Source organism: Lithobates pipiens, unplaced genomic scaffold (genome assembly GCF_037356315.1).
Source record: "Lithobates pipiens isolate NorthernLeopardFrog02 unplaced genomic scaffold, aLitPip1_a1.2 Scaffold_8, whole genome shotgun sequence".
Taxonomy (NCBI): Eukaryota; Metazoa; Chordata; class Amphibia; order Anura; family Ranidae; genus Lithobates; species Lithobates pipiens.
This window is the reverse complement of record NW_027507903.1, coordinates 496,191,477-496,217,514: the sequence shown is the minus strand read 5'-3', so window position 1 is coordinate 496,217,514 and position 26,038 is coordinate 496,191,477. Positions and strand designations below refer to the sequence as shown.

The window sequence follows — 26,038 nt, the reverse complement described above, 5'->3', positions numbered from 1 at the left end:
GTGGGACTGCGTCATTGCGGCGGATAAATCGGACACCTGACACTTTTTTGGGGAACCAGTGACATTAATACAGTGATTGGTGCTAAAAATATGCACTGTTACTGTACTAATGACACTGGCAGGGAAGGGGCGATCAAAGGGTCAACTGTGTGCCTAGGTGCTGCTTGCTAACTGTGTGGGGGTTGCTCTGACTAGGTGAAGACAGAGATCCGTGTTCCTGCTTAGCAGGAACACAAGATCTTTATCTTCTCCCCTGTCAGAACAGCGGTCTGCCTTGTTTGCAAACCGCTATTCTGCCTCTCTGGGGAATAATAGCGGGTGGCTGGCGGACATCAGGTCCATCAGACCCGATGATTGGCATCCCCTGTATCCAATCTGCTTGTGATCAAGCCCTCCAGTGTCTATTGCACAAAATCAAGTACAAGTACGTCGTTTTGTGCAATAGAGCCTACCTGTTGCAGTAAAAGTTCGATAGGCAAGTGGTTAACTGGCCTTCCTGCAGTCCAGAGCTTTCACTAATTAAAAATATTTGGCGCATCTTGAAATGATTAACAGACCAAAGAAGACCCAGGACTGTTGAGCAGTTAGAATCCTATATCAGGCAAGAATGGAACAACCTTCCTCTCCCAAAACTCCAGCAACTGTCTCCTCAGTTCCCAGATGTTTACGTTTTGTTAAAAGAAGAGGGGATGCTACACTGTGGCAGACATGGCCCTGTCCCAACTTTTTTGAGATGTGTTGCTGCCATTAATTTCAAAATTGCCTTACTTTTTTCTTAAAATTGTACATTTTCTCAGTTTAAACATTTGATATGTTTTTTTTTTTATCTTCTCTTGTGAATAAAATATGGGTTTGCAAATCATTGCATTCTGTTTTTATATAGATTTTACACAGCGTCTCAACTTTTTTTTGTGTAAAATGACTGTTTAGTAAAATAACTGTAAAAAGTTGTTTATGGTGCACAGTTGTTGAGTTAGGGTTTAGATCAACTTTTAAGCCCTGGTTCACATTGATGCAATTTGGCATGTGATTTGACATGTCAAATCGCATGCCAAATTTGCGGAAATTGCCGGCAATCCCAGTGTCCAAATTGGTGCGACGCCGCATTTGCGGTGCTACACCAATTCCTAAAAGTAGTTACTGTACTACTGTTGGCAATTTCTGGGTGTGATTTTCATTGACATCTGTGCAGAAACCTGCACAGATGTCTCTGAAATTGCCCCCCGAAGTTGGGATTGACATGCGGGAATGAAATCGTGCAAGTTCAGCTGAACTCGCACGATTTCATTCCCGCTGTCAGTGTGAACCAGGGCTCAAGCAAATTTTCCTGTGGATGCATCTCCCTCCCTACATTGCCCAGACCTTGCCAGCTCTTCCCCGCTGTCCATTCCTTAGTAAACAGGGCCGATTTCACAGTGAGAGAGCACAGTGCCCCCAGTGCATTGTATTTAATACTCAGCAGAGCAGCTCACCATCTGCTCTCCATCCCCAGCTCAGGACATGTCTGTTACTCTGGCACAGCTCAGGCCGGATGCTGGGTTTCAGCAGAAAAATATGCCAACGGGCGCAATGATTCAGCAACTGCACACTCATCAGGCAAGAGCGCTCATAAAGATTTCTCTCTTTGTGTCGGTAATCAGCAGTGCTTTATCATACTCATGGAAAGCCTAATCTGCCGGTGACAGTGACGTAGTGGAGGTATTGCAAAATATTTATCAGTTTTGGCGACAGCACCAAGTATAGGAGTGCATGTCCCTGCCAGTAAGATAAAGCACGATTTGCAGTGACATAAAAGTCCAAAAAAGGCAACAAGGCTCTGCTGCGATTACAGAGGGCTTATTTCTGTAATATTGTACAAAGGGATCGTGTCACCAGACCATTCATTTTAACAACAGTCTTCCCATATGATTATTATATGTGCATTTTAAAATATTTTCTGCATATGTTTTACCTTTAAAAGCCTCCCTTGTGTGGACATCAAAAGCGATCATACCTCCCAACTTTTTGAGATGGGAACAGGGGCGGACTGACCATTTGGCCACTCGGGCACTGCCTGAGGGCCCCGGGCCACTAGGGGGCCCCATCAGGGTTGCCAGCCTCAGTAAAACCAGGAACAGTATGTAAAAATCTGTGTTTTTTGTTACATCAGTCTCTGAAATGTCCCTTACCGACATCCTTTTGGTCTAAAAATCCTGAGATTATAGCTGCCTCACCTCTGCAGTACCTTCTCAGCCAATAGAAACATGTCTGTGTATACATGTATGTGCACACTGTATGATTGTATACTGTGTGTACATGTATGTGCATACTGTGTGATTGTATACTGTGTGTGTGTATACTGTGTGGCCCCATAATCTCTGATTGCCTGGGGGCCCCATGAGTTGTAGTCCGCCCCTGGATGTGAATGAGGGACACCTATTAGCAAAAGTATGTAGGCGTAGGACACACTCCTACAACTATATAGATCAGACCAACATGAGGGACAAATGAGGAAGAAGGAGAGACCGAGGGACATTGCTCCAAATCAGGGACAGTCCCTCGAAATCTGGGACAGTTGGGTGCTATGTCCGAGACTGCTGCTGGATCATGGATTCGATGTCCGCTGACCCAGCTGACTTAAGGCAACTAAACTCTCTCAATCAACACTAAGGCCGGTTTCACACTGATATGACAAACGCTCCGACTTAGGGAGCTCATGTCGTGTGACATGTGTAAATCAATGGTTTCCTATGAGAGTCGTCTTAACTGGTCGGTCCAACTTTGAAAAGGGTTCCTGCAATACTTTGGTCCTACTTTGGTGCTACTTAAGCCCATTGAATATCCTTGAAGTCGGATCAAAGTAGGATCCGTGTCCTAACCATCCGGCTTGTGACATCCAAAATGGTGATTACAGCAGCAGTAAAAGGAATTTATGTCACACTGGGATTGTTTTGATTGGTCAAAGGACAAGTTGTACTATCACAAAGTTGGATAAAAGTAGTATCCTGTTCATTGCTTTATTATGTTAAGAAATCACTTTGAAAAACACACCCCCTAGCATTTCTGTCCCTGGCCATCTTGAGGAAGGACAAATGATCCATGTAGCATTCACTTCCTGGAATCCATCAACCCTTAGCTCAAGCACGCATGTAGGAGGGTGTGCTTAGGTGAGAAAACCACTCCTTCTCTCCTCCCCTCCTGAAGACTCCTGGATTACTTAAAAAGTAAACCAATTGCTGACCCTTCTGAAGACTCCTGGGATGTATGACATTGCCTAGGCAAGGAACCAAAAGTAACTGAAGAAATGTAAAAAAAAAAAAAGGTTTAAAACAAGTAAATCTAATATACTTTACTTTCTATTTTTTTTAATGCTAGCAGCATGATGATTAAAAAACAAACAATGTTGATTGAGAGTGAAGTTCCACTTTAACTGTTTTTAACCACTTCCGGACCACCCACCGCACATTTACTGTGGCAGGGTTGCTGCTCTGTGCAGAGTCACAGAGCTAGTACGTGATCTGACACTCCTGGGTCCGGGGGCACGCGCATGATCACAGCAGGAGCCCAGCTAAAAACCGCAGAGGTGATCAAATACCACCAAAAGAAAGCTCTAATTGTGGGTAAAAAAGACATCAATTTTATTTGTGTACAGCTTTGCCCGACTGTGCAGTTGTCAGTTAAAATAACACAGTGCCGTATTGCAAAAAAAGGCCTGGTCATGAAGGGAGTAATCCTTATGTTGCTAGAATTAGAAAATAGATAGGGTGTTATATTATATTTACTTGTTTTAAAGGGGAGCGCCACCTTAAAAAATATATTAAAAGCCAGCAGCTACAAATATTGCATCTGCTGACTTTTAATAAATGGACACTTACCTGTCCAGGGTGCCCGCAATGTCGGCAGCAGATGACGAGCAATCGCTTGTCTCTCGGCTGCCCCCGCAGCCATCCTCGGTTAGGGAATCACTGCCCGGTTGCGCAAGTCGTGCTGCTCATCTTCACTGGTCCCCGTTGTGTTCTGGGAACTGTGTGTTTCCAAGAACACAACGGGGGGGGGGGGGGGGGGGGGTTGTCATCTCCAGATATTCTACAGCTATCTATGCCCGGAAATGTATACTACAGGTATCTGCACCCCCCTCCCCCCTGAAAGGTGCCAATTGTGGCACCGGAGGGGGGGGGAATCCAATCAGCTAAAGTTTCACTTTAGGGTGGAGCTCCGCTTTAAACTTTTTTTACATCTCTTCAGTTGCTTCCTGGTTTCTAGCCATAGGTAGTGTGATACGTGGAGGAGATTGAGAGAACATGAGCTAGATTAGGCAGGTTAGTTAGTGGCATGCAGGCAGTTATATATATATATATATATATATATGCATTGCAGTCAGTGTATGATAAATAAATAAATTATATATATATATACACACACACACACACAATGCAGGCAATATATATATATATATATATATATATATATATATATATATATATATATATATACACACAGTGCATTCAAAGTAGACTATATACAGTGTAGGCAGTCTAGTATATAGAGATATATACATACAGTGCAGAGTATATAATACAGTGCATTGAAGTGGTTAAGGGGCACCCTATGACAGAATTAAGAAAAAAAACGGCATGGGGGTCCCCCCAAAATCCATACCAGGCCTTTTGAAAAATGTAAAACAAAATTGGCGTGAGATCCCCCCTAAGATCCATACCAGACCCTTATCTGAGCAAGCAGCCTGGCAGGCCAGGAAAGGTGGGGGGAAGGGACAAGTGAGCACCCCCCTTCCTGAACCATACCAGGCCGCTTGCCCTCCACGTGGGGAGGTTGCTTTGTGGTCCTCCCCCAAAGCATCTTGTCCCCATGTTGATGGGGACAAGGGCCTCTTTCCGACATACCTGGCCATTGGTTGACAGAATCTGCTAGCAGGGGGGCTTATCGGAACCTGTAAGCCCCCTTTAACAGGGGGGGCCCCAGATCCCGCCCCCCCCCCCCATGTGAATGGGTATCAGGTAGATTATACCCCTACCCATTCACAAAAAAGTGTCAAAAAGTAAAAACCACACTAGACAGTTTTTGACAATTCCTTTATTAACAGAAAAAATCTAAAGTGGCCCAGTGGCGGAGCCAGGTGCGAGGGAAAAAAAAGAGTTCTGCACCATTTTGATGTAAATGCGATGTGATCTCAAAATCGCTCCTCACAAATATTGCATGTGATGTCCATAGGAATGCGGTGCTATTCCTGTGCGAATCACATGCAGTGTTTTCCAAGCACCAGTGTGAACCTAGGCTGAATGTCAGGAAATAATGCATGTCCTTTCTCTCAGATAAAAAGTTGCAGTCGTTACTAGATGAAAGTGTATTTAAACCCAAGAACAAATACAGAATACATCGCAGCGTACCCTTCCTTAGATGTGCTGCCTGCATTTGTTTTTTTATTGTTTTCGGGTTTCTTTTTCCTTTATTTTCACCTGGTGATCCTGCAAATAACACACTTCAGGCCGTAGTGTGACAACACTCGTTCTCTGTACTGTATCTATAGAGGAGCAATGTTGTCACCTTAGAAACTGAAGTATTCTATAAATACTGCACTCTTCTCCCTTTCATAACATAGGAGGAGGTGTTCTGCAATCCACATAGGTGAACTTGGACGGTCTGATAACACTACTTGAGATAACACTGCAGGGAGCACAAAAGATTACAAGCTTGCTGGATTTCTGGTAGGATCAACATGTATTTTTTTGCAATTCAGAAACAGATATAACAAACCACTTTCAATTGTATATTTAACAAACACAAACATTAAAAAACAAATAAGAGAAACTCATTATATACACTTATATAATATAATCATTATATACACTTTACTGATCAAAGTGCTATAACCTTTGTGGGATTAGTAGTGTGGCTCTCGGTATCTGTCATGGGATTGATTTACTAAAACTCAAAAGTGCAAAATCTAGTGCAGCTCTATACAGTAACCAATCAGCTTCCAGATTTTATTGTCAAACCTAATTGAACAAGCTGAAGTTAGAAGCTGATTGGCTACCATGCACAGCTGCACCAGATTTTGCACTCTCCAGTTTTAGTAAATCAACCCCAATGTGGCCCGTGAAGATTAATTCTGCTCAGTTTGGTCTACTTAGAATGTCTGTTGGCATTTTTACTGCTCTCTGTGCCCCTGTTTGGGAGATTTGCATTCACTTCCTTTTGTCTGATACCTGAACCTGGGACAGGAAGTCGGGAAATGTCCATAAAGGGGGCAAAAAATGTTAGAAGGAAGTAGTTCCCTAGATAACACCCACAATGCACCTGCCCTCCATCTCTAGGAGATTGCCCCGCTTCATCTGGCTCTTTACTTCCCATCCCGACTGTCCCTGGCCTGGCCCTTTTATTCATTGGATTATAGCTCTTTCAATATGGAGGCTCAGCATCTTCAAATATACATCAACTCCTTAGGACTGACACTCATGGAATTTTTGATATTTGGCTAACTCCTCCCTAGAGCCAACCCACTGTTTGTATCATGGCCTAAGGTCTGTTGAGAGGCAGGCTGCTGTGATGTTTTCCGAAAGCTATGTAGAACCCTGCCAGTCTCTCCCACCAGCCATGATCTGTCTGCCTTGCATAGAGATACACAGAAACCCAGTAAATACATCACTAGGTCTAAAGTAAGGCAAGAAAAATGAAAAGGTTTAATTTAAAAATGTATTCTGCAGGGGGAGCAGCTAAGAAAGCAACAAAATAACAGATAAAAAATCAGCTCTAAAAAGATTCAATTTATGAAATATAATAGTACGCATCAACACCATAGTTTAATGTCCTGAATGGACAATCTAATTTCATTGTTCCCGCCACCCAAACAACCTTCTGTATTTTTTAAGAGGCAGCTCACTCAAAATTAATATTTTGATTTTGCTGGATGCTGTAAAGGTAAAGTGTGTGTATAGCAAAACTTTTTTTTTGTAAGTTTTAGATAGGGAAGGGTTAAAACCCCTGTCAGGTTTATTTTTGTAGTCTGTGTACCATTGGGGAAATTTCTCTTCACTTTATGTCACAGAGACACAACAGGAAGTTAGTGGAAAGTTGGACCTTGCAGGAAAATTAATAAATGTCTACATGCTACCACCCCTAACCCTATGTAAAAAGAAGTTGCTACACCACAACCTAGAAGTTGGAGTTGTTGTTTTTTTTTAGCAGAAAGGTATGATTTTTTTTTCCCTGCAATATCCTTAGCACCAGGGTTTCCTAAACATCTCAGTGGGTCTGGTGGTGCAGTGTCATGTTAATCTTTCCTATTTCTTGAACTAAATCTTATCCAACTGCCCAGTACCCAACACAGGACATGGAGAGGCTCAGTGAAGGTGGAGGTAAACGTGTGTAAGTGTCTCATGGGGACCCCCAGCTCGTAAAAGGACAGCTTTCCAGCCTCGTAATCCAAACGCAGTCCTAATTTTCTGTAGGAAACTGAACCAGGTACGGTCATTACACTAGTGTTGTGTATAGCAGAATAGTGATTCTCCCATATACGCAGTCCCCAGGACTTGTCATTCTCACCAATAATGCACTGCCCCCCTTGTCTTTCTATACTGGAATAGCTCACCCCAACACAGCAGTTTCCCAGTTCACTCCACTCCACTTCCCAATAGTGTTTTCCAGAAGAGAAAGAGGTCAGGCTTAAAACTTGACATGACTGGAACCTCACAGGTGTTTGGTAGTATTTCTGGCCCATCCCATGCCAAGAAGCCATTTTCAGATCTTCAGAGATGGCTACGTCATTGCCAGCCGTGTCCACGTCCAGTGATATGGCTGAAATCTGGGGTATATTGAACCCGCTGCTATCTGCTTGCGTGGCACAATTGTCAATGGCAGTGTGCAATAACGCTGAAATTAAAGTCATATCCAATTCTCCTACTTTATGGACATCATCAACCACGATATTGTAGGTTTCAGCTTCAGTATGGTCAGAAACACAAAGGAGCTGGTCTTTTAAAACGGTTATCGGGTCAGATTTGCTACACAGCTCCTCGGTGAGACAGATCTTCCTGGAAAGTTCATCATTTTTTATTTCCAGCTTCTGAATGAGACCGGTAACTGAGAGGGAAAGCCTCTTTTCTTCATTTGAGATCATGATGGGGATCGTTTTCTCTAGAGTGTTCAGCTTCTCTCTGAATTCTCCAACCAGGGCAGTGAAACTATGTATTAAAACACCAGCTTTCTCCTGAACTTTTTTCCCATGGTCCTTCAGACACAATACTCTATTTTCAGTCTCCTCTCTGTCTGAGGTCAGGTTATCCAGAACGCCTTTCAGTTTCTTCTTCTTCTTTTCAGAAGCCTCATCCAACAACTCCACTTTGTGACCTACGTGGTCTCCTGCCAAACTACAGGACACGCAGATACAGACTGCATCCTGAATGCAGTAATACTCCAGGATCTTCTTGTGGACAGGACACTTTTTATCCTCCATGGAAGTGGTGGGGTCAGTTAAGATGTGTTCTGGTGCCTTGCTGTGGACTCCCAGGTGCTTATAACACAGAGAAGCTTCACATAATAAGCAAGATTTAACAGCAGGTACAGGAGAGTCCACACAATAAGAACAGCAGACCTCAGTCTCCTTCTCATCTGGCTCAGTAGATGGAAAACATCTCATGATGTTACAAAGAGTTATGTTCCTTTGCAGTGCTGGACGCTCCGTGAACTCGGTTCTGCAGTCGGGACAGGAGTAAACTCCTAGGCCTTGTTGTGTATCCAGGGCACAATTGATACAGACCCGGCAGAAGTTGTGTCCGCATCTCAGCGTTACCGGATCTGTGAATATGTTCAGACAAATAGAACAATTCAGCTCGTCTCTCAAAGAAGAAGATGCCATTGCTCACAGCAGCCTGAAAGAAATGAGAGCAGAAATAATAGTTTCTGTTTCCTATGAAAGAGCAAAGTCTACTCCGCCTTCCTGCAATCTGATCCAGGTAATCTTTGTGGCCAACGTCTGATGCAGTGTTTTATGTATTTGGAACGCAGGAACTAGTTTACATTTATCCGGAAATGTTTAGCATGTCTGTGAAGATTTTTACCAGTCATTGACCGGAACTAAAATAGACCCTCTCTACTGAAAGTCTGTGAAGGCAAACACGTTCTTAGTTAAAGTGTTATCATTTTCATATTTTTTTTATAATTAAAATAATAAACATGTTATACTTACCTGCTCTGTGCACTGGTATTGCACAGAGCAGCCCTCATCCTCCTCTTCTGGGGTCCCACACTCACGCTCTTGGCTCTTCCACTTCAGTGAGTGCCCCCATAGAAAGCTGCTTACAATGGGGGCCCTTATGCAGGCTTGCACCTGAGCCGCCCTGTCTTGTCTTGTAGACACAATACTTTCATAAAAGATATATGTTGGCAGCCAATACTGAGATCTTCTTTGAGAATGCTAATTCCCTGGCTGCTAATAAGTTGCTTAGACTTCAGTACAGCATGAGTTGTTGATCCGGTGTAGTGTCACATTTTGCTGCCTATCACAGGATGCTGCGGAAGTGACGTTGCCGCCAGAAATTGCGTACTGCGCATGCGAGATGCGTTCCAAACACTCGCGCCGTGCTTTCCAACATAGTTTCGGCAATACAGTTAAGCGAAACCATCACATAATGTTACGGAAGTGATGTTACACACAACACAAACACTGGGCCGTACGTTACAACACTAATACTTCCCTTGTTACCTAGTAGGTTTTGCATTACTGGGACTTGTAGTGCCTATCCTGAGCTACATGCTTCATTGAAGCTCGGGGATAGGGATGAGGACACTGAAAATTGAAGCTCGGGGATAAGGATGACACTGAACATTGAAGCATGTAGCTCAGGATAGGCAGTACAAGTCCCAGCAATGCAAAACCTACTAGGTAACAAGGGAAGTATTAGTGTTGTAACGTACGGCCCAGTGTTTGTGTTGTGTGTAACATCACTTCCGTAACATTATGTGATGGTTTCGCTTAACTGTATTGCCGAAACTATGTTGGAACGCACGGCGCGAGTGTTCGGAACGCATCGCGCATGCGCAGTACGCCATTTCTGGCGGCAACTTTACTTCCGCAGCATCCTGTGATAGGCAGCAAAATGTGACACTACACCGGAACAAGTTTTGAGATAAAGAGTTCTGATACTTTTCTTACACTGGTTTATTGCATGTTTTGTTCCTGGGACTATGACCAAAACATGCTGAAGTCAGATACAGCCAGGTATCTAATATTTTTATAAGGAGCCCTGGGATGTGTCCCTATCAGAAGTTTTTGACAACTCGGAAGATGTTGACAACTCAGAAGTTCAGATTTCCCATCACTTTCAGTCTCAGTAAAGCCTCATACACACGATAGGACTTTGTACAAACTTTCCCTTGGATTTTTGTACAAAGGGCGCCGGCCCTGAATTGGTATTGCATACACACGGTAGGACTTTTTCAGCCAACTTTCACAAATCATGTGGTTTTTCTGCTCTTTACCGCCACCTTTGGTCAACTTCTGGATTGTTGTCTGATCTTTTGCATTGCTTCTGAGCATGCCTGTTTGTACTTTGTACAAAAGTCTTATGGTTTTCTGTACACACTATCAGACTTTGCTCCATTGGACTTTTGTTGCCAGAAAGTTTGTCCGTTCGCACAGCCAACAAAAGTCCAATGAAAACCAAAAAAGTTTGTCCGATGGAGCGTACACATGGTCGGATGTTGCTCCAAAACAGCTAATTTGCATGTTTGTTGTCAAAAAGTCTGATCGTGTGTATGGGCCTTAACAATGATCATCAGGACAAATCGAGAGCCTTACTAATCGGGACACAGACAGCAATAAAACCTAACAGGGGTTCTAACCTCCTTTCAATTTAAAACTATACACTTTAAAGCATAGATTCATAGCATGCTTGCTTAGCCAGTTCCCGCCCGGCCTATAGCAGATTGATGGATGGGCGGTGGCTTTACCATTCTGAGTGGACGCCATATAACGTCCTTCAGAACAGGCTGCTCGTGTGCGCCGATTGGTGATATGGTGTGTCCCTTGGACACCACGAATCACCTATTATGGTAAAGAGCTGATGACGTAGGTTCTTTACTATGTAATCAGCTGTGTCCAATCACAGCTGTGTCTCATCACAGTGTAAATAGGAAATGACGGTTATCGGCATTCCTCTCCTCACGCTTACAACGCATGAGGTGAGGAGAGCAGCTTTCCTCAGTGAGGACTTCTGCACTGATAATCAGTGCCCTGATTATCAGTGCAGCCCCATCAGTGATGCCTGCCATTGCCCACCAGTGATACCCACTAGTAATGCCAATCAGTGCCCATCAGTGCTGCCTTTCAGTGATCATCAATGTCTCCTCATCAGTACCGCCCATTAGTGCCGCCCATCAGTGCTGCATATCAGTGTCGCCTATCAGTACCTATCATTGCCCATCAGTGTCGCCTATCAGTGCCACCTATCACTGCTGCATGTTAGTGCCTTCTTGTCAGTGCCACCTCATCAGTGCTGCCTCATTAGTGCAGCTTATCAGTGCCTCTCAGAGAAGGAGAAAAATAATTTCTTTACCACATTTTATAACAGAAACTAAGAAAGACTTGATAGATTAAGAAAAGCACAGTGGGGATTAAAGAGGAAGTAAACCCTGATGGGTTTACTTCCTCTTTCATTCCCTGCAAAGGCAAAGCATAATGGACTACTATGCATCGCATAGTAGCCCATTATGTGTCACTTACCTGACACAGGAGCCAGCGAAGTCGCCGCTGTCCCCTGTAGTCCACCGCATCCATCTTGCTGGTGGCGTCTCGCAGCTCCGCCGCTGTCATTCGGCGAAGCCGCGATGACGTCACTCCCGCGCATGCGCATGGGAGTCGACACGCGCGGCAGCTCCATTCTCTCAGTGCGCCTGCGCGCCGCTGTCTACGGCGCATGCGCCGTAGACAGCGGTGCCCGTTTTCGGGCAAATATCTCCTAAACCATATAGGTTTAGGAGATATTGCTTGGACCTACAGGTAAGCCTTAATCTAGGCTTACCTGTAGGTCAAAGTGGTTTGTAAGGGTTTACAACCACTTTAAATACCACCACCAGAAAGCTCTATCTGTCTCAAAATAACATTTATGATAAATGATAATATTTTGTTTGGGTACAGCTTTGCATGACCGCACAATTGTCTTCAAAGTAAACAGCTCTGAAAGCTGAAAATTGGCTTGGGCAGGGAGGGAGTGAAAGTCCCCTGTATTGAAGTGGTTAAATGATTATTAGCCCCTGTACACAAGGTTGGAGATTTCGACAACCAAATCCGTCGGATTTTGTCCGTAGGATTTTGCCCGTCGGATCTTGTCCGAAACTGTTGCATACACACGGTCGGACTAAAGCCTCATACACACGGTCGGACTTTGTACAAACTTTTCCGTGGACTTTTGTACAAAGGGCGTGGTCCACAAGTTTGTATTGCATACACACGGTCGGACTTTTTGACAACAAACACGAACGTAGTGACGTCACAACGTACTGACACCACTTCAAAAGAGGACGTTCAATGACTCCAGCGCCACCTTTGGTCAACTTCTGTATTGTAGTCTGATCTTTTGCATTGGTTCTGAGCATGCGTGTTTGTACCTTGTACAAAAGTCCGATGCTTTTGCGTACACACGGTCAGACTTTGCTCCATCGGACTTTTGTTGCCAGAAAGTTTGTCCGTTCGCACAGCCAACAAAAGTCCGATGAAAACAGAAAAAGTTTGTCCGATGGAGCGTACACACGGTCGGATGTTGCTCCAAAACAGCTAATTAGCATGTTTGTTGTCAAAAAGTCCAACCGTGTGTACGGGCCTTAAGTTGTCGAAAAATCCGATCATTCAGAACGTGATGACGTAATTTCGTTACGATGGGACTACGTTCAGGCTAGTAGCCAATAGCTTTGATGTAGGAATTTGATCTGAGCATGCGTGGCACTTGGTCCGATCAAAATTCTCTACACATGATCGGAGTATGTCCGATCGCACCAGTTGGTCGGAAAATATTTCCAACATGTTGGAAAATTGGGTCCGACAGATATTCCGACGGAATCAGTCCGATGCATACCACACACAGTCGGATTATCCGACAACACGGTCCGATAGGACACATTCCGACGGATTCTCCGACCGTGTGTACAAGGGCTTAGATGTAACATTTCTAGGTTCCCCCTCTAGTGATATTCTGGTGGCAATACCATCAAAAAATTTGGGATTTAGATACACTTTATTAAACGCATTCCTCATTTCCAATAAACTCTCTAGTGGGTGAGTCTTTTGTTGTGTTCGATTTTAGTGATCCTGCCAAACAAAGCCTTCTTTACCACTTCCCCTGGTAGGGTGACACCAGATATAAATAAATTTGTTTAGCAATGGGTTTAGGTATGTTTTTGGTGTGTCAAAGCCTGAAGAAAAAAAATAGACTGCTCTAATGCGATGTAGTCAACCCTCCTATAAATCCTCATCACCTGTGACTGTACAGTGAAATGAGAAGTAGCGTAGTGATGAGCGCACCTCTCTGCCACTGAGCTTTTATTTCCTATCAGCATGTTTCTGATAGGAGAAGTGTCACTTAATTTATGTTGCTGTGCAGCAGCATGAAACGTTGCACTGCTGTGCAGTCGCATGCGGTGTAATTCATTGCATTGCGTTAAAATACAGATATGCTGCATTTTTCTACACCACATTACACCAGCTTTATCGTGTGAATGGCGCACATAGAACACAATTGTGCTCTAGCGGTGAGTGTGTTTATCCAGCATGGAAAAACGCAGGTTACCGCACATAGTGTGAACGATCCAGCAATGATGTAATAATGATCGGAGAGCTGCATTAATTTGTGTCACTTATAGCTTTTATACTTATATGTATAAATGAGAAGAGAAGCAACGCCTTCTAAGTGTAGCAAAAAAGTACTGGCTTTATAAAGCAACAAAGTGGCAACTCACAACTGTAAGAATAAAAGCGCTCATCTAGGTAACACCACTGAGTTGAGCCAGTCTGGTTCCATTGTGTTGGATTCAGAGCCGCGAGATCACTTTTATCAGCGGTGGGAGAGGGGCATGTGAAAATGGTGTTCAAACCACACATGTGAGGTATCACTGCGATCGGTAGAGAGAGAGCAATAATTTTAGCCCTAGACCTCCTCTGTAACTTAAAACATGCAAACTGTAGAATTTTCTAAACGTCGCCTATGGAGATTTTTAAGGGTAAAAGTTTGTCGCCATTCCACGAGCTGCGCAATTTTGAAGAGTGGCATGTTGGGTATCAATTTACTCGGCATAACATTATCTTTCACAATATGTAAAAAATGTGCTAACTTTACTGTTGTCTTATTTTTTAATTTAAAAAAAGTTCGCTTGTAAGACCGCTGCGCAAATATGGTGTGACAGAAAGTATTGCAACAACCACCATTTTATTCTCTAGGGTGTTAGAAAAAAAATGTATAATGTTTGGGGTTCTAAGTAATTTTCTAGCAAAAAAATGTTTTCAACTTGTAAACAAAAAATCTCAGAAACAGGCTTTGTCCTTATGTGGTTAACAATGATACGCCCACCTCCTGGAGAGTGTCCTTCATTTGTCTGAATGTTGTGAATGGGTTTTTCTTTACCATAGAGAGGATCCTGCGATCATCTACCACTGTTGTCTTCTGTAAACGTGCAGGCCTTTTTATGTTGCTGAGCTCACCAGTGCGTTCTTTTTCCTCAGAATGTACCAAACTGTTGATTTGGCCACTCCTAATGTTGCTGTTATCTCTCTGATGGATTTGTTTTGTTTTTATAGCCTTACAATGGCCCGTTCCACTTGCATGGACAGCTTCGTTCAATGCATGATGTAGGTTCACAGCAATAGATTCCATATGTAAATATCACACTTAAAACCAACTCCAGACTTTTTACCTGCTTAATTGATGAAGAAATAACGAAGGAGTAGCCCATGCCTAGCCATGAAACAGCTTTTGATTCAATTGTCCAAATGGTCCCCTGAAAAAAGAGGGTATGGCTATTCCTAGGAGCTGTAATTCCTAAACCCTTCCTCTGATTTGGATGTACATACCCTCAAATGAAACCTGAGAGTGTGCACTTTCAGTCCATATCCAGTCTATAACTATATCTTGAATATGTTTTGGTAAATACCTGAAAAAAATTAAAATTGTGCCTGTGCCCAATGTATATGTATACTGTATGTATGTATGTAAATGTGTGTATATGGACTTAACTGTAAAGGCGGAATTACCCTTTAAGAGCACTCAGGCAATAGATACACTATAGCACAACATTTCAACATAAGGGTTGTGTATTGATATAACACAGCAGTGTACATGTGAATAGTAACAGGTATCACAACAGATAGTATACATCATCCAGTAGTACAGTACATAAATGGAATTAAGGTGAGCAGAAAAATTAAATTAAGAGAAAAACATTGATATAGTATACTTCTGGGTATGTCACACTTAAGATAAAAACATACATCAAATTCTGAAGGAACGGACATGACTATACTGTTGGAAGAACAATAACATGTAATGTAAAGTACCATGAACTGTATATAGTGTATGCATTATACCTATCTATCCAGCAGGTGGCACTGTAGTGTGTATCTATGGGGAAGTGTTATCTCTCTAAGTGTATGTAGTTGTATGTTCCTTGTTCCTATTTCTGTCTACATGATGTAAAGCCATGATAAAAATATCCTCCATGAAAGTAAAGATGTTCTGCTATATACAAGAAGCTTACAGCGCTTACATCAATGCTCTGCATATTATATAACATGTGAATAAAATGTCCTACCTCCCCACGGCATCGCAGGCATAAGTCATCTGAAGTATGATAGATAACCGATAGTCTCTGCAGCGTAAAATATACTCTGGGGAGAAATTTTAACTGTATAAACCGATCTCTAGCAGAAATCATGAGGGGAATATATATCGTTGGAGGCTCTCGGTCCAATCCTCATCTGTCAGATTGGGCACATCATGTTGCCAAGCCTGGAATGCCCACTTTGAACTAGTATCAGCTGCACAGGTGTGTCTCAGATAGATGGAAGATAGCATCCTCTCTATGTTACAGGCTGTGAGAAGCCGCTCAACAGAGTGTGGTGCAAGAACAATGGACTCAGGAAACTGCGCACAAACAGCATGCCGAAGTTGCAAGAACCTGAAGTACATCCAGTGGGGAAGCAGGAACCCTCTTTTCAACTCAGCTAGGAGAGTAGATGACCATGCTGTTGATCAGGGAGGTATTAGCAGATTGCCCCACAGAGGGGTGTAAGGAGAAAATGTTTATGGCTCAGCTAGAGACAACAAGACCTGTTTCCATACCAATGTTGTAGTTTTCATAAGAGTAGTACCCTGTGGGCTGGACCTAGGCCTCCTATATACCAGGTTGCTGCGTTCTGAATAGGACCCGAGTATCGCCGCATTCAGGTTTACTGCGGGGTTCATTCTATGCAAACCACCAGCGCACCAATACCAAGACAGCTGTCCAGTAATATTTCTTAAAGCTAACCTATTAGCATTCTTAACCAATTATTCTCTTCTGGGTTTTAATGATGGAAGGCACAGGGACAGCTTGTTCTTTAAAATGCAGATTCCTCGCTTCCTGCGGCTTTATTAATAAGGGAATGCTCTGTTAAAGATTCACTTTGACTCAGCAACAAGTGCGTATTCCTTCTGTCTTTTCTTTGATGCCTCAGCCCAATGACATGTAAATTGCAGCAAGCACAGTGTCTTGTTCTGAATAAATGTGGTCACACAGTAATGACAAAGGTTGTAATGATTAAAGAGATTTTCCAGGTGGAAACTCAAGCTGTAACCACAGATCCCTGTCCGAAAATAGAATTTAGTAAGCAGTAATGGTACTCTGAACTCCAGGCACATACATTTTCAATGAAGTGTATTCCTCTATAGGTAAAAATGATTTAAATCCACTTTGTGTGCATCAAATGGCTTTGAAAACACAGATATTACCTTGTAAAAGTCGCAGTGACATCATCACTGTGCTGTATATAGCCTGTGCAGTGATTGGAGCTGTGAGAGGGACCCAGGTGGCTCCACCCACTACAGGCTGCCTGCAGAAAAATACAGGAGGGGGCGGAGACAAGACCAGTCTTCCTGCACAAGAAGAGAAAGTAGCAGTGAAGGGTCTTTATTACAGGAAGCTCCTATACAGAGGTAAAGTTTCACACTGGATTACTGAACAGATCTGGAAGAAATACATAAAGCACATCAAGATCCAAGTAAGAGTACACATGACTTGTATTTACACAATATCTGCTTATTCCAGAGTATGGATCCTTTCACACGGTTGTTCTGTATGTCTGTTTTTCCTCCATCCGTTGGCGGATGGAAAATGGATATACATGTATGTCTATGGGCTAGCAGACATTAGGGGATTACCATCCGCTGACATCCACCTCCGCTAAGTTCCATTTTTTGAGACGCAAGAAAACCGTTTTTTTGCTTCCGTTTAAAAAATGGAACAGACGAAAAATGATGTTAGTGGATGAAATCTGCTTACATCTGATCTGCTGGCCAAGGAATACACAAAACAGGTCAGGTATAAAGTTGTGGAGAAGTTTAAAGCAGGGTTAGGTTATAAAAAAAACTATCCCAAGCTTTGAACATCTTACAGAGCACTGTTCAATCCATTATCTGAAAATGGAAATAGTATGGCACAACTGCAAACCTACCATAACATCGTCGTCCACCCAAACTGACAGGCCGGGTATAGAGAGTATTAATCAGAGAAGCTGCTATGAGGCCCATTGTAACTCTGTAGGAGCTGCAAAGATCCACAGTTCAGGTGGGAGAATCTGTCCACAGGACAACTATTAGTCGTGCATTCCACAAATCCGGCCTTTATGGAAGAGTGGCAAGAAGAAATTCATTGTTGAAAGAAAGCCATAAGAAGTCCCATTTGCAGTTTGCGAGAAGCAATGTGGGGGACACAGCAAATGTGGAAGAAGGTGCTCTAGTCAAAATTGAACTTTTTGGCCTAAAAGCAAAACGCTGTGTGACGAAAAATTAACACTACACATCACCCTGAGCACACCATTCCCACCGTGAATCATGGTGGTGGCAGCATCATGTTGGGATGCTTTTCTTCAGCAGAAACAGGGAAACTAGTCAGAGTTGATGGAAATATGGATGGAGCCAAATACAAGGCAATCTTAAAAGAAAACCTGTTAGAGCCTGCAAAAAACTTGAGACTGGAGTGGAGGTTCACCTTCCAGCAGGACAAAAACCCTAAACATACCATACAGCCAGAGCTACATGGGAATGGTTTAGATCAAAGCATATTCATGTGTTAGAAAGGCCCAGCCAAAGTCCAGACCTAAATCCAATTTAAACTCTGTGGCATGATTTGAAAATTGCTGTTCACAGACGGTCTTCATCCAGTCTGACAGAGCTTGAGCTACTTTGCAAAGAATAATGGGCAAAAATGTCACTCTGTAGATGTGCAAAGCTGATAGAGACATCCCCAAAAAGACTTGCAGCTGTAATTACAGTGAAAGGAGGTTCTACAAAGTATTGGAAAAAGTGGGAGGAGTTTTGCACCTCAGGGAACCTTAAGGAATATTTGTAAGTGAGGAAGTGAGGAGCGATGGGGTAGGTGGGAGTAATGAGGGCTGATTTATATATATTTTTTTTTTTTTTGGGAGAAATATGTAGTAGTTGATGGATGTTAGGTATGTTGATGGATGTTTTGTATGTTTTATAATTATAAAGAAAATAATAAAGAAAGATTTGAAACAAAGTATTGACTCAGAGGGGGCTGAATACAAATGCATGCCACACTTTTCACATATTTATTTGTAAAAAAAATTGAAACGTCAGTGCAGCACTGGATGAAAGATGCAAGGATCTGTCAGGAGTCCATAAACTCATTGACCTTTTACACACCTACACACACACACTAATTACAAGCAAACGGATCACAGTTGAGGATGGTTACCTTTCAATAGCCATTCAGACCCCTTTGAGTCAACTTGTGTGTATTTTATCAGGCCAAACTTTTGATCAGGGTCATTTGGATAGTTTCTGTTGTCATTATGATTTAAAAAGAGTAAACACAGCTGATTGGTAATAAATGGCTTCAGCCAAACACTAACCGTGAGTTAAAGAAACCTTTTTGTGTTATCATTTATATTCTCTGAAAAATGGCCAAGGAACCATCAATTCTGCCAGGGTATATAAACTTGTGAGCACAATAATAGATACCTTCTTGTGATGTCTAGACCTGGGCTGTCTTACTTAAAACAGAATGGAGGTCTGATATCCCTGAGTTGGATGAAGAGGACTGGTGTGAGATTTCGGACTTTCCCTTCTCCCATTTAGTGTCTGCCAGGGACAAGTTGATCCAAATTAAAATGATGCACCCTGCCTATTTCACACCTCATAGACTCCGAAAGATCAGCCCTCTAACTTCCCCAGGATGTTGGTGTTACACACATCAGACAGGTGACTTTTTCCATATTTTTTGGACTTGCCCTGCTATAGCCACATACTGGCAAGGTGTGTTGCAACTTATTGCTACTGTAACAAAAATCCGTCCTGAACCTAGATATTGCTTATTGGGTCTACTTGAACTTTATGGCCTCATGCACACTGGACGTTAAAATAATGTTGTAAAAACGCCAGTAGCTTTGAAGTGAGTCTTTCAAAGTTTTTTTAATTTTTTGCATTAGCAATTACTAGCGTTTTTAGCGTTTTTCCGCTTTAGTGTTTTTGTTTTTTTTAAAGAAAAAAATATTTTTTATTCAATGGATCAAAAACGTTAAACACTGGTGAGCCAGGTTTTTTAGCGTTTATCAATGTTTATCAGCATTCATGCGCATTTAATGTTTTTAATCTTTTTTTGGTGGTCAGAAAAACGGCTCCTGAATTCGATTTTAGGGCGTTCAGACAACAGCCCATAAACCCCATTGCTGATGAACATCCATGTTTGCATTGACACATAGGATAACATAGAGCGGAGTTTATAGGCTGTTAAAAAAAAACAAAAAACCCAAACTCTCAAAAACTGATATTTATGAGCTTCAGTGTGCATGGAGCCTAAGTGCACATCCTTCTCAGCATTTTGCTATTTTATGCCCATAAAGCAATTACATTGAGCTGGAAAAAACCTCCCCTCCCACAGTGTATTTCTGGATGAATTTGATGAATTTGGTTTATTCTAACTTGCCCTTATATTAGGCCACGTATGCAAATAGAGGACGTCCCTTGTAAGTTTCACAGAGTATGGTCTTGCTGGTTAGACAATTCCTCCACTGCTGCGGCAGTGACTGATACCTCTACTTGAACCTTTGTATGTCTGTTGACTTCTCAGAGTGATTTTTTTAAACAAAAGAAAAGAAAATTAGTTGGGACTTTGAGGAATAAAAGGGCCGTTCGAGTCCCCTCCTCCATCCCGGTTCAATATATAAATAGGAGAACGTAGCTAGCGGGACTTTTCCATGAAGCACACGGGAGCAATGAAACAAATTGGATCAAAAATTGTTTTAATTCATTATTATAAAGTATTCATATCAATTGATTCCAAGCATTTTGCTATATATTAATATTTTTATTTTTACACGTATACAATTCATTAAAAAATATTGCACATTGATTGAACATTCCAACAAGGAGTTGGTACATATATTATGAGATACAAGCAATAATTGAAACATGATTTTGTAAAATGGAATTAATGACTATACAGATATCGCAAAAAAAAACAACATTTTTAATTAAAATAGAAAGAAAAAGAAACAAATGAAGAAGGAACGACCATCAAAAGGATTCATACGTATGTACACGCGGTTGTTGTTAGATCTACGCGTTTCAAGGCCTTATAGCCTATCATCAGGAGCAAAACCATGGTAAGGATCTATAGATGAAAATAAAAGGGGAATGAATAATATTTGGATATTATGAAAAATTCAAAAGGGCCAACCCCGGACAGGGGAAAATACCCCTGAACGTAATTAGCCCTGTTACTTACATGAGGGTCCTTGCAGTGGTGGCACAGGCAGTGAGATCCCCAGACCAGCCGAACGAGGCCCCGTCCGGGAGCTGAGGGGACGTAGTGCGGCAAGCAGCAACCCAAAACGGACAGCGCCCCATGCGAGTCAGGATGTGTACTAACAATATGATGAGTGGGAAAACCCATATGTTGAAGAGCTGGTGAAAAAAGCAAAAAACAGCTAAAAATACAAAAATAGTGAAAAATTCATCAGGGCTGAGGAAAAAGCGGAGGAAGGGGACAAGTGGCCAGTATTAGAAAGGTGAAGATAAGTGAAAAAAAAAAACACCAAATACCTGAATGACCAGAATTGAGGGCAAAAATGCCTATGTGCATCTGATATGACTAATGAGACTGATGTGATCAGTGCTAAGTGTATGACTCAAATAAGGAAGGGGCCCATATAAGCGCCGCTGCCGCCGTGACCACGCCCCCCAACGTCACGCGTGAGACCGCTTGGGGGATGGAACAAGCCATCCCCTAATTGTCATTGCTCCCGTGTGCTTCATGAAAAGTCCCGCTAGCTACGCTCTCCTATTCTCAGAGTGATGGTTTCCTAATGGGTAGTATACCTTACATGTACACTATTGGGTTTGCTTGAGCCGTACACCTTAAAATGAATGTGTATTTTTCTCATATTACTTTGTATTTTGGTTTATTGTGGGGTTTTTTTTGTATCTTAGACCAGTTAGCCTCATCCCTGCGTGGGCAGCTTTTGTTCTATTTTAGTATGACTAGGCGTCTAAACTTAATAAAATAAATTGTCCCCCAACCCTGGCAATACACAGTAGCTGCAGAAGAACTTCTCTGTGTTCATTCATAAAAAGGTAGAAGCAGCTGGCAAGTTACCTGAATAATATTTTTCTCTTCCAATAAGTCTGTGAAGGTTTTAATTCATGTAAGTCATGGTATAGCTAGTAGTAATCAGTCATATTCAGCTGGATTATTCTGTTAGGCCGATGTCATATGAGTGACCTTGACTGTGGTGACCAAGATATCCAAAACACTGCCTGCTATTCTTTATGGATTTACTCCCTCACTTCCAAGTCTATTGAGATGTCACTCTTTCACTGCTTGGTCACTAGCAAGCAAGATTCAGTTATGTTCAGGGCCAGCCAGAGGGCAATTCCGCAGAGGTAAGTCTCTTGTGACTGGTAATGAGTTGTCCATGTGACATAAGCCCATGGTTGAAAATATTATCCTGGAGGCTTCTTCAGTTCACAATTATCATTGGATGCAGTCACTGTTCTGCTAACAAATTTCCGCCTGGCTTCTTTGATTTTTCAATCGAAGGATGTCATGCAGGAGGAGACCCACAAATGGAATTTGCACAGTGTATGGCCAGCTTTAGTGTTATTGCATATATCATATGAGATCCTTCATCACATTTACACCCAAGTTTGTTCTGTGTTTCCATATATTTTTCATTAATGACTGGCATGGTTAACAAATAACACAATTTTAGACTATAGATGAAAGGATTCTTCTCTCAATATCTCCCCCTCATTTCAGAGATTAAAGGTTTACTTTATAGAAACTTCATTTCTTTGCGCATACAGTAGAAAGTGCATTATCAGCATATGTGCTGAAATTATATTACATTTGAAATGATTCTTTTCAAGTCTGTTTAAAGAAGCAAATGATTTGAAATAAGCAGTTTTCATCAAAGTGCATGTACGCTTGAAGTCAAATGTACTCTACAAACCTCTGACCTGGCTTTGGGCAGCCTTTATCTGGCATAGCCTGGTTTTTCTACAGCAGGTTAAATTGGACAATGAAAATAGGAGGTCTGTTCTATTGAGAGTCCTCTGCCCCCCAAAATCTAACCGCCTGCAAAGATGATTAAAAAATAAAGCTACTGATAAATAAATTTTTAAAAATTTCCTTCACCCTGGCTTTCAAGATGTGTGGGTGATGTTGCTAAAAAAAATCAAATAAACCCACAGCTCCTGACACTTCTGTCATGCCTAAGTGATGTTACTGTTCCTTCCCGCTGCCTCCTAGGATAGCTGGAGATTTAAAATTCCACTAGAATGCACTCCGGGTCATTGTAGGTGCATAGTCTTGGGGGATTTTGGGCTCCCAGCTATCCCAAGGGGGAGTGACATTACCTGCGCATCTTGAAAGCCAGGGCTAAGGAATTTTTTTTAAATGTATTTATCAACGACTTTAATTTTAAATCACCTTTGCAGGTGATTTGACTTTGGGGGAGGGAGCTTTCAATAGGGGACCTTCAGTTTTCATGGAAGGTCTACTATAAAGTGAACGTGAGCTTTGACTGTGCTAGTTGACCTTTCAGAAACTTTACAAATCTCCTGACATGTCACATGTCACAATATACAGCAGTGGTCTTAAAACTGCAGCCTGGGGGGCAGATGTGGCCCTGTGCTTATCTTTATCCAGCCCTTGGGGCACTATTCTTCCCTTTAATACAAGGCACTATTTCTCCCACTGACATGACCAATGGGGCATAATTTCTGCCACTGACACCAACAATGGGCCATTATTCCTCCTACTGACACCAACGTTGGGCCAATATTCTGCCCACTGACACCAACGATGGGGCACTATTCCTCCTACTGACACCAACATTGGGGGATCCCAAGATATTGTCTTGTTTACACTTACTGATGCCAAGGCAGTTTCTTCTCCCACTGGCCAAAGTCCAGACCCCCTAAAGTCTGAAGGACAATAAACCGGCCCTTTGTTTAGAAAGTTTGGAGAGCCCCAATATACAGCAACAGTATAAATATTTGGAATTGCTCTACCTTTTTTCATTAAAAATACATCCCAAAGACAGTCATGAGTTTTTTTTAATCAGACAGAAGGTCTCTGCAGGTTCAGCTGGCTTTTGAGACCTTGCAGGACAGGAAAATGTCTCATCATTTATGCTCAAAGGGTCATCTGACCATTTATGACCATCCTAGGCAGTGTCTGCAATGGATAACATAGATACCTTTTGGATGATGTCATAGAGAAACTGGGCTCTTTTTAGTCCAGAAACATGCAGCTGTCCTAAAAATGGGATAGGAAGCCAGAAATTGGATGTACTTTAACTGAGATAGAAAACGATTCATTTCATAATTTCCCAACTCATTACAGTCCATAAAATTTGTAGCACTTTTCCTCCTTTTCAGCAGCGCCACACTGAACCTAAGACGAAGGGGCGACTGCTACAATTTTTAGTGTATTTTAATCAGTTGGAGAACAATTAGATTAATTTTCAACTTTCATGTTGGACACAAGATCTTCCCTGGTCTGGGCTAGCTTTCCAGCACAGGACTCTTATTGAATAATGAATTTCAATATCACTGCAACTGTATGAGTAAACTTTTTTTTTTGTTTGTTTGTCAATGTATACTCCACATCACCCCATCAGTGATTAGGTTAAAGATTAGAATCTCAGACTAATGTCTAGAGATATCGAGCGGAATTCTGTCTGCAGCGTTACAGCGCCTTGCGCATAATAATGACACTTGTAATGGGCTGAATGGTTGTACGGGAATTTATCGGACTGAGCAGCAGTCAGACTTAAGAAAAGTGTCAGGAGGATCAATACACAGACGTAATGTAGACTGAATATACACCACGGCCGGGTATTATAAGGCGTAACTGTACTGCTGATTAGGGGTTATTATTTTCTACCAGTAGAGTCAAACTCTGAGTTCATTTGCAAAGTTTTCTTTAACACAGGAATCTGAGTAATTTGTTTAGGGCATAACGACAGAGGGGCAACTGCTCCTGGGCCTATGATGTCAGGGGGCCCTCAAATGGCTGATTCTCCACTTTTTCTACCCGCTTATTTTCTGCATACAATGAAACATTGGGGGTTATTTATGAAAGGCAAATCCACTTTGCACTACAAGTGCACTTGGAAGTTCAATCACTGTAGATCTAAGGGGGACATGCAAGGAAAATAAAAAACTGCATTTTAGCTTGCACATGATTGGACTGGATTTGCCTTTCGTAACTAACCCCCAATATTTCTTTGTCATGCATGTCTATTTTTTACAATTGTTGTGAGAACTTAGGGTTAGGCTTTACATCCATTTAAAAGAGATACATGGCTCAAGCTTTTTTGGCCATAGCATGAAAAGGTATAGAGTATAGAGCTGGCAACTCGTTCTTCTGAATATTTTAGTTTATTGTAAGAGGCAGAGTGTACAAAACACAGTGGCTTACATGCTTCAGCAATAAGCCTTAGGCCGCGTACACACGGGCGGACTGTTCGTCCAACTTTGTCCGCTGAACAGTGTTTGGGCGGACAGTCCGCTCGTGTGTGGGCTTTCAGCGGACAGTTGGACGGACAAGGTTTTTCGGAAATTCCGTAAAACTGTCCGCTGAAACCTTGTTTCAGCGAACAGTCCGCTCGTGTGTAGGCTTGTTCGTCAAACAAAGTTGCGCGCATGCTCAGAAAGGATTTTCACGCCGAAAGCTATAATGCAGTGTATAGGATGTCGTATTTTTCGTCCCGTCGTACGTGCCGTTCACGTCATCGCGCACGGTTTCAGCAAACTGTTCGTCCGTCGTGTGTGGCCATGTCCGTCCATGCTAAGTTTGAGCGGACTGTTTGCCGAAACTGTTGGACGGACAAAGTTGGGCGAACAGTCCGCGCGTGTGTACGCGGCCTTAAAGTGGTTGTAAACCCTTACAAACCACTTTGACCTACAGGTAAGCCTAGATTAAGGCTTACCTGTAGGTCCAAGAAATATCTCCTAAACCTATATGGTTTAGGAGATATTTGCCCGAAAACAGGCACCGCTGTCTACGGCGCATGCGCCGTAGACAGCGGCGCGCAGGCGCACTGAGCGCGGCATTCTCAACGACGGAGCTGCCGCGCGCATGCGCGGGAGTGACGTCATCGCGGCTTCGCCGAATGACAGCGGCGGAGCTGCGAGACCCCACCAAGAAGATGGATGCTCTGGACTACAGGGGACAGCAGTGATTTCGCTGGCTCCTGTGTCAGGTAAGTGACACATAATGGACTACTATGCGATGCATAGTAGTCCATTATGCTTTGCCTTTGCAGGGA

The 26,038-nt window shown here is 42.5% G+C and overlaps 2 protein-coding genes across 2 annotated transcripts in view; one reads left to right on the top strand and one right to left on the bottom strand.

Moving 5' to 3' along the window:
• Positions 1-26,038, top strand: part of LARGE1 (LARGE xylosyl- and glucuronyltransferase 1) — a 665,684-nt gene that overhangs the window by 558,726 nt on the left and 80,920 nt on the right. The window lies entirely within an intron of this gene.
• On the bottom strand, positions 5,055-8,954 carry LOC143960504 (E3 ubiquitin/ISG15 ligase TRIM25-like). Its single transcript, XM_077469167.1, has one exon. The coding sequence runs from the start codon at positions 8,849-8,851 to the stop codon at positions 7,268-7,270; it is 1,584 nt and encodes a 527-aa protein (XP_077325293.1). The 5' UTR covers positions 8,852-8,954; the 3' UTR covers positions 5,055-7,267.